At 38.0% G+C, this 9,543-nt stretch overlaps 1 protein-coding gene across 1 annotated transcript; it reads left to right on the forward strand.

Annotated features, from left to right (window-relative positions):
- The first annotated feature begins 1,240 nt into the window (after positions 1-1,240).
- On the forward strand, positions 1,241-5,678 carry LOC114479007 (cyclic nucleotide-gated channel cone photoreceptor subunit alpha-like). The gene is made up of 6 exons (XM_028472402.1): positions 1,241-1,320; positions 2,205-2,261; positions 2,684-2,797; positions 3,740-3,841; positions 4,139-4,245; positions 4,321-5,678. The coding sequence occupies exons 1-6, from the start codon at positions 1,241-1,243 to the stop codon at positions 5,676-5,678; spliced, it is 1,818 nt and encodes a 605-aa protein (XP_028328203.1).
- The last annotated feature ends 3,865 nt before the right edge of the window (positions 5,679-9,543 follow it).

A 9,543-nucleotide genomic window follows, 5' to 3' on the forward strand; every position in this document is an offset into this window, starting at 1 on the left:
CTAAGTTCTCTCAACATTTAGAGATTCAGAGAGCTCCAGAGGGATCGTACACAGAAAACTACTCCCGAGTGCGCTCGTCAGGTTGAAATCCTAATTTTAGCTGATTTAATCTGCGAGAGAAGGATTTGAGTTAAAGCACTGCTGGAGAAGAAACTTGCCGAGCTAATGAGACTAAACTCACGTGGAAGCTCTTGTAGAAAAAGCTCAATAAACAAGTACTTGTCTAAATGTGAAAAAACAAAGTAGATTAGACTTCTTGTAATGTGAAGTTTAAAATGCTCAATGTTGCATTTGGAGAGCTAAAATTCAAACCATAGACATCACTAATCCAACTTATATTTGATGCTAAGATGGTACCAAATCTTGTATTGTGGTTTGTTATTAACTCTTGGAAATGTGTCATTATTTTACTACCAATGTGTGATGACAATATGGCTACAAGGGATGATGATTTTACAAAATTTGAGTCCAACAAGTGGTCAAATTTGGCACTCACTCACTTTTAAAGCCGAGCTTTAATCAGGATATTAATGGACGTCCCTGTGTAAGTCATCTAAAGGCAAATTTAGTGTTTGTGCCTCAGGGGTAGGCAGCCTGCGGCTCTTGAGCCACACGTGGCTCTTTAGCTCCTCTGCTGCAGCTCTTATCACCAGTTAAACAGGAAGTCATTCCCTTTCCTTTGGACATGTCGTTTTTATCTAACCTTGTACTTTTGACCAATCACAGTGTGAGTGTAAGTGAGTAGGAGTGTTCGTTTTTATATGAATACAGGATCTTTGTCAGTATTAAAGCGACAGTGAAGCCCCACCCATGTTCGTATACGACATAGCAGCGTGATGGAGACATGGCTCACACTTTAATGACTATTGGACATTAGTTTAAACCACCTTTGAGGGAAAAATGTAATTGAAATAACTAGCACCTCCTTCAGTGGTGATATTTTTAACTATCAGTCTCTTGTTTGTTAATTGGAGGAGCTTAAATCCTCTTTTGATGTTGGATGCTAGCAGTGCTTTGAGAGCTTTACGTTAGACATTGTTCTAGTAATAGCTGATCTAACTGTTCCATCTAATACCAACAGAACGATGGAAAGTCAAGATCAGACACCTTTGAAGGGAACTGGAGCGTTGTCCAGGTTGGTCATAATGAGCCCAGATGCTAATCAGATATAATATTCCTGATTTAGTCGATGTAAATAAATAAAAGAGGCATGTTTCATTCCCACCCAAGATTGTCCCACATGATGCACTTTGGGAGGACGGCTGTTGGCCCTACAGAGTCTAGTCCAGGAACAGACGACTCTATGAGGAGCAGGACGAGGTACGTTTCATAACAGATGCTCCAACAAAGTAGGTGAACTAATATATATGTCACAAATGAATAATATAGCATGCAAGACACATTTGATGTCCTAACAGCCTTGTGCAGCATGGACATGCTATCATGCTAATTGCCATCCAGAGTAAACAAACACGCCCACGTCATGTCTTTGTGTGTGAAAACAAACTGGATGTAAGACATAAACCTACACAGCACACAATTACTTTACCAATCTAGATCTTTTTGAAACTACAGTAACGCACCATACATACAGTAATGGTAACTGAGTTCCTTAATTTAAAATAGTGTGTTAAAGTACTAGTGGTGGTGAAAGGTAATGGCGTATCTGTTAAGTGCTTGTCCCAATACTGACAGTAATAAACCAGTCTGCAGGAAACTTTAGCATCTTCATACTGTTGCGTGATCAGTTTCAGCAACGTTTTGCTGGATAACATGGCATTACAATGCAAATTGTAGAACAGTGGTTTGACACAGCAGTTTAGCAAATAAACGCAACTCAAGCAAATACGGAACAAGAGCACTCAGTGAGCGCAAGCCTCCACCAAGTTTAGAGGTACTGTATCTACAGTACCTTCCAGATACTCTCCAAAATCGAGCATATTCTTCCTTTTGACACTGTCTATCAGCTCACCAAATTTCATTTCAATCCATTCACAACATTTTGAGATATCCTGCTAACAAACATCCACATTAATAGACAAACTACATCTAAAAATATTTTACAGTAAAGGCCAGTTTGAGTTTTTTTGTGTTGTTTTACTCTCTGAAAGTTTGTCATTCTATATTTTCTGTCCCTAACACCTTATCTTACAAACACATTGTATTACCGTGTTTCAAACTATAATATTCCTTTTTAACTGCAGTGACGACCGTTTCTCAATGGCTGCACAGAATATTAACAACAGCAACAACAATGATGGGTAAGATGATTCCTCTATGCCAGTGGTTCCCAAACTGGGGGGCGTGACGTCGAGAGGGGGCGCTAGAAGAGCCTTCCTGAACCTTGAGCTTTATTAGTGTTCTGAATAATGTGATTACAAATGTTAGATTATGTTTTATGAGATTTGAAGAAGAATAGTCCAAATCTTTATTTTTTATGATAAGCTGATGGTTGTGCTTCTGTTTATCCTTCAGTAACCATTGAAGCTATGATCCTTGTCTCTATATATTCCAGTTGAAGTTAACCGCCTTTACCAATTTTATGTGACGTCGTCAGCTTTGTATTGTGTCGCCACAAAAATAAGTATCTTGTGCTATAGTGCCCCCAAACACTGTATGATGGTACTGCAGGACAACAAGTTCTGTCTTCTCCCAATTCACCTTTGTTAATGAATGTTTCCAGAAAAAAAGACGATAAGAAAGATGAAAAGAAAGATGAAAAGAAAGATGGAAAGAAGGATGACAAAAAAGACGACAAGAAAGACGATAAGAAAGATGAAAAGAAGGATGACAAGACGTAAGTGCACTGCGCTACACTTGGCCAGGACGAATGTACGTTGCTGTCATTATGGTGATCAATCTGTGATCCAGAAAAAATTGCAGTTTTGATGGTACATCATCAAACTGATTTAATAATTTCAATGTTATTGTCAATATAACTCTAAAAAAGCCCTTCACCATGAGTTGAGGACTTCTTTTTCCAGACTAAAAGTACATATACAGTATTTAGTAAGAATGTCTTTTTCCAGCTGAAACTGTCAGTAGAAGACAACCTTACCAAATACATAAAGTTTTGTCTAAAAAAGATGAATCTTTAACTCATTGAAAAAAGAAGACACGGAAAGAAATCGCTCTAGCCCTTAGACCAATACATAGTATAATCACTTTTGTTTTTCTGGATAAGAGGAATACTTGTACTTGGGCAGATTAGCATGCTATTATGCTAATATGTTAATATTCTAAAACATTGTCATCCTTTAAGATTTGTATTAGTGGAAGACACAATAAGGCCAATTATATCCTTCCTGCTAATCACTTGTGCAAATTATATATATATATGTATATTAGTGTCATAATACTCAAGACCGGTCTCTTGGTCTTGGTCTTGACTTGGTCTCAACTCCCATAAGTCTTGGTTTTGTCTTGGTCTTGGTGCATTTTAGTCTTGATCAAGTCTTGGTCTCGGATAGTGCACTAAACTAACAACGACATAATAGTGATGTACAGTACATAAACCAAACTATATTCCTAGGTTTAGGAAAACAAAGCACCAATTTCTCCAGAAAAATAATTGTCATCATTTAATAAATACTTGGTGCTGAACTTGAGGTGGATTTTTTATCTTGGTATCACCAAACAAATTGCTACTGTACGTCCTTAACGCAACCAATCCAGCAAAAGACACATTTAAGTGTCTTGCTGTGTTGAAATGATACAACAAAAACTCTTCATTCCACAGGAAGGAAGTGTGGATCATAGACCCTGCCACAGACCTGTACTACTACTGGCTCGCCACCATCTCTATCCCAGTATTCTACAACCTTATGCTACTGGTGGCCAGGTCAGAATTGATGATGCATCACTTGCCTTTTTTCTAAATTAGTTATATCCGCCTCAATTTCTTTGGGTTGGTAAAACAATTATGAAGTGAAAGTGGTTGCATGGCTAAAGTAAGGGCTTCTAATTAGCCCAGTGTAAGCATTTTTACATGCATATAATAGAACTTTTGTTGTCCCAATCCCATCTTTAATAATCTAAAAATAAACCATTGCAAAGTCAAGAACTATAAAAATACAACCCAAATTCGTTGCTTCAGACATTTACATGGTATTTGTTTTCTTATAATGTTTTCTCGTAGGTCTTGTTTTAATGAACTGCAGGAAGCAAACACAATCCAGTGGATCACCTTGGATTACACTTCTGATCTCCTGTACTACATTGACACCTTTGTGAGAACCAGAACAGGTTGGTGATGGCAGCTTTAACGTATGTTTGTCACAACCTTCGTTCATTGATAATTATTAATAAATCTCTTGACAGGTTTTCTGGAGCAAGGACTGCTTGTAAAGGATGCAAAGATCCTGAAAGAAAAGTACATTAAAACACGCCAATTCAAGCTAGACGTCATATCTATATTCCCCACGGATATTGTATTCATCTTTCTTGGAATTGACAACCCAGAGTGGAGGTTTAACCGTCTCTTCAGGTTGTCACGTCTCTTTGAGTTCTTTGACCGAACAGAGACACGAACCAACTTTCCAAACATCTTCCGAATTGCTAATCTTGTGCTTTACATCATAATCATCATCCACTGGAATGGCTGCCTCTACTTTGCAATCTCCAAAGTACTTGGATTTGGTACGGACACTTGGGTATATCCAGATATGTCAAATGCTGAATATAAACGCCTCGTTAGACAGTACATATACTGCTTTTATTGGTCCACTCTTACCTTGACCACTATTGGTGAGACTCCACCCCCAGTTCGAGACGTTGAATACTTCTTTGTGGTTATTGACTTCCTCACTGGGGTTCTCATCTTTGCCACCATTGTAGGCAACGTTGGTGCGATGATTTCAAACATGAACGCTGGACGTGTAGAATTCCAGGCGAAGATCGACTCCATCAAGCAGTACATGCAGTTTCGTAAGGTAACCAAAGACCTGGAAGTTAGGGTGGTGAAGTGGTTTGATTACCTGTGGACAGAGGAGAAATCTTGTGACGAGAAACTGGTGCTGAAAAATCTGCCGGATAAGCTGAAGGCTGAAATAGCCATCAACGTACATCTGGAGACCCTGAAAAAAGTACGAATCTTTCAAGACTGTGAAGCGGGTTTGCTGATTGAGCTGGTGCTGAAACTTCAGCCTCAATTCTTCAGCCCTGGCGACTACATCTGTAAGAAGGGGGACATCGGCAGGGAGATGTATATCATAAAGGAAGGGAAGCTTGCTGTGGTAGCAGACGACGGGGTCACACAGTTTGTGGTCCTGGGTGACGGGGCATATTTTGGAGAAATTAGCATACTCGGGATCAAAGGAAGCAAAGCGGGAAACCGAAGAACTGCCAACATCAGAAGTGTTGGTTACTCTGATCTGTTCGCTCTGTCCAAAGACGATCTGATGGAGGCTCTCACTGAATATCCTGATGCTAAATACGCCCTGGAGGAAAAAGGAAGAGCCATCCTGATGAAAGATAATCTCATAGATGAGTCGCTGGTTGCTGCGACTGATGCCAAAGACTTGGAGAACAAAGTCAATGAAATTGAGATGCACTTCGAGGTCATGTCAACTAAATTTAGAAAGTTGTCAAGTCAATATGAATCCTCCCAGCGGAAACTAAAGCAACGACTTTCCAATATTTCCAACCAGGTCAAAAGTCTACGATTTAATGATGACTAGCTTGGTTAGCACTTAAATATACAAGTTTAGAAACACCATATGACACATAATGGACTTTGACTTCATTGATTATCACCATAAGAAAGTAAAACAATAAGGTTGCCTTGAAGATGAGATATTGTTTTTAGAGATTGCAGTTTGCTTCAGCTAAATAATTTATGGGACATCCACATCCACGTGTCAAATATGTAAAGTAGCCTTTACCATTATCTATTTACGTTGCAGCAACTTTGCATATCAAGGCTTTTTGACAAAAGACCTGGGGGGCAATGATCCATCAGATGAGCTACAGTGTATCTATAAATGTGCAGTATACTGGAGTTTAGACCTGTTCCACATATCTCTGCAGTGAGCATACAGTGAGCTGTCGTTTGAGCTCACGTTGTGTTTTGGCAGCATTTTTGTAAACTGAATTTCTTGTGGCAAAATGACAACTCAGTCAATGTTAATGCTAAAGACTTCAATATCTTACATTGGAATATTCATATTTGTATCCACAGAAAGAAAAGCCTGTGGATCTCACTGGATATTTGGCAAAGTTGTACTTTTTTTTCCATTTTTGAGCAAATATTTACATGTAAACACACAAATTGTTTGACAGTAACCGTACCCTATAAAAAAAGCCTGTGAAGTAGACACACATTTGTCTTTTATATGATCTCTATAGGACTATGCTTAACTCAGACAACTTATTACAAATATAAATAAAACTCAAGACTTTAGAAACAAACCAAAGATGTCTACTTCTCCAACTCCACAGGGAGCTCATTTGCCTTCATTATTTAATAAAGTACACTTCTTCACCGTTTTCCTTTCATAATATATGCATCATTATTTGTAACACACTTCCATAAAAAGCTTCACCTTTTTCTTCCAGCGTAAACGGCAGGACATGGATTTCTTGGCATGGTGCAGCCCCTTGTGGTCAAACCAAGCACTGCAATGAAAAGGACAAGTTATTTCTGTGAGAATAAACAAAATAAAGGTAGCATAATGGTTGTTCTCAGGTAAGTAAAATAGCTGTTTTACATTTTCCTTCTTCATGGTAAATCTCACCAAACCTGCAAACAAAGACAAAACACACAGTGTGTGTGTGTGTGTGTGTGTGTGTGTGTGTGTGTGTGTGTGTGTGTGTGTGTGTGTGTGTGTGTAGAGCGAAACACACTCTTCACTCTAGTGGGTTGTGTAAGGAGATAATGGCTGAGCCAAAATCACTCCACTTCAACTCCTAATGACACATTGTGTGTGCACGTGTGTGTGTGCGTGTGTGTGTGTGCGTGTGTGCGTGCGTGTGTGTGTGTGTGCGTGTGTACGTGCGTGTGTGTGTGTGTGTCAGGGATGAGGTAAAGGAGTAATTCTTATGTAAGCTCGTTGGCACTCACACACACACACATTATCCATCAAAGTAGAAACATTCCAGTGGTGTTTATAAAACTTTCTGAGGTGAAAGCATTGGTTTAACTGGCTGGATCAAACCACTGGGAAAGTTATATAGGGGTACACCGCATATAAAACATATTCAATCTAAAAATCAAACTCCCTCATTATTAATTATTATTATGATTATTAATTGGTTAAAAAAAGGCGGGACAAGACGGTAAGTGATCCAATAGGGACATTACAAACATTAACACCATCCCATATTGGTTGGTAAATAGTAATTGAAACTTGAAAAAAAAATACCGAAACTTGTATGTTTTATATTTTAGTCGACCAAAATCTTAATGTAATTTGGTTGACTAAAACTTGAATATATAACTGAAATACTCCTGATTATTGCATTTTGACTATAAGTAAGTTGCATTTTAGTCAAAAGACTATGACTAAGACTGAATCAAGCCTGGTTAATAGTAAACAGACACTTCGTTTAGGTTTTTCTCAGCATGTTTTCGTCACAAATTAGTCACGGAATAAAGCGGCATCTACGAAAAGTTTTTGTTTAGGTTTTAGTTAGAAAAAAATAAAGATGGGGCATGAAAGCATATGATTGGTTCTTTACATTCGGACCGAATGGCAGGGATTGGTTTGTACAGGATTGCAGCTGCTATAAAGTAGGGCTGGGTGATATGGACCAAAACACATATCTCGATATTTTTTCTCAAAATGGCGATATATGATATAAATATCGATTATTTTAATTAAAGACAATTTAGGGTTAAATTTGTTGGATGTAAAATGCTTAGAAATGTGTTTTTAATTTAAATTATGTGACTTTTGTTTGGCTAGTAACTAGGGATGTAACGATTAATCGTAAGGCAGTTAAAAATCGATTAATAGGTATCACGGTTGATATCGATTTTCTGAAAATTGAATCGCAGTACTTTTTTTAATTCACAAGTGTAGGCGGCGGGCGGAGTCTGCTAATACTTTCTTTCTGGCTGCCTTCTACTCTTAAATATGTTAATAAATGATTCATTACCCCTTTAGCACCGAAAGAATATCTGTAATATTACTTGAATATCTGTAAAAGTCACATTTTTCTATTAGCTCTGTCTGCTAGCATAGCTTCTCTTCTTCACTGCAAGATACTGTATCTGCATGCCAACCGACCACTGTGTTACCAGCGCCCTCTGCTGGTCCAAACAAATATGACGTACATCAGTGCAATCACGTTTTTTTTTTTTTAAAGTCCAATTGTTAAGGCACAAAATACATTTTCAGTTGCACTTTTAAAAGAAAAATAGCTATTATGCAGTTTTGCATTGTTTATTATAGAACCAGAATTTAAATTAATAGGCTTCATTTTCATTTGTATTATTCCTTTATTTATTTCATTCAAGATTTATTTTTAGTTAAATTGCATTGTTTTGAATAGTTTATCAAGGAATTCTTTTGACAATGAAAAATAAAAGGAAAATAGTACAGTATTTTCTAGTTTTTTCCCCCCCAAAAAAAATGTGTCTACAGTCCCATTTTGTAAAATAAATCGTGAGAGAATCGTATCGTGAACCCAGTATCGTGAATCGAATCGTATCGGGAGTTGAGTGAATCGTTACATCCCTACTAGTAACAGAAAAACCTGTTTTTGGGTGACCGCCATTTTGAATTGCCCAATATGGCGACCCCTGCCCAGATTTGAATTCAGCAGGTCAAAAACTGCAAGTATGCCAAATTTCATGCATGCTTGTAGACAAATTTGCACAATTGTTCCCCCAACAGACCAGACTCTGATAAAGGACAGCACGTGTGAGTGAGTTCTGTAGTGTGGCTTGTTCAGAGGAAGTTCTGGGTTAGGACCATAGTAGGGACAATCTTTGAGTGAAGCTTTTATTTGTAGAGCTCCCCCTGCTGACTGGCTGCAGTATAGGTCATAAACCCCGCCTCCCCAAAGATAACGGATGGGATGTGGGTCAAAATGTAAAGTTAAAATACTCGTGGTCATTAGTTATTATCATCCTACATTGTGGTCAAGTGCTCATTTTTCTGTAAAGTTTGTTTTAAATAAGTTATTTGAGGAATTGTACATTATATGACGATGATTGACAGACGTGGATAATGCGTATCTCTCTTTGTGAACAGTAGTTGTGTTGTGAAGGAAAGCTGAGACGCCATTTAACTTTTCTGTTCAGTTTTTTCGCCTTTTTTGAGCTGTTCTGCAGTAAACTGTTCAAACCAACCTGTGGAATCTAAGGGATCTTTGCAGTTTTTTTTTTGGTAAGTAAAAAAGTGTGATTTATGTGTCATTGGGTAGTTAAAGTCGTTATCTAGCTAGCTAACACGTACGCAGTCTAAGGTTAGCCAAAATATTGTCAAGCTAGGTTACTTATCCAGTAACCGAGTAACTGACATGCTGTGTTTCTTGATATTGTTATATCGTTGTATCCGCGGTTCATTGACTGTACAGTTACTGTACGTAATAGCAAAC

This window comes from Gouania willdenowi, chromosome 2 (assembly GCF_900634775.1).
Source record: "Gouania willdenowi chromosome 2, fGouWil2.1, whole genome shotgun sequence".
Taxonomy (NCBI): Eukaryota; Metazoa; Chordata; class Actinopteri; order Blenniiformes; family Gobiesocidae; genus Gouania; species Gouania willdenowi.

Coding starts and splice junctions, on each gene's coding strand:
- LOC114479007 (XM_028472402.1), top strand. CDS start 1,241: ATGATGCACTTTGGGAGGACGGCTGTTGGCCCTACAGAGTCTAGTCCA. Junction 1,321..2,204: donor TCTATGAGGAGCAGGACGAG/GTACGTTTCATA, acceptor TTTTAACTGCAG/TGACGACCGTTTCTCAATGG. Junction 4,246..4,320: donor CTTTGTGAGAACCAGAACAG/GTTGGTGATGGC, acceptor ATCTCTTGACAG/GTTTTCTGGAGCAAGGACTG.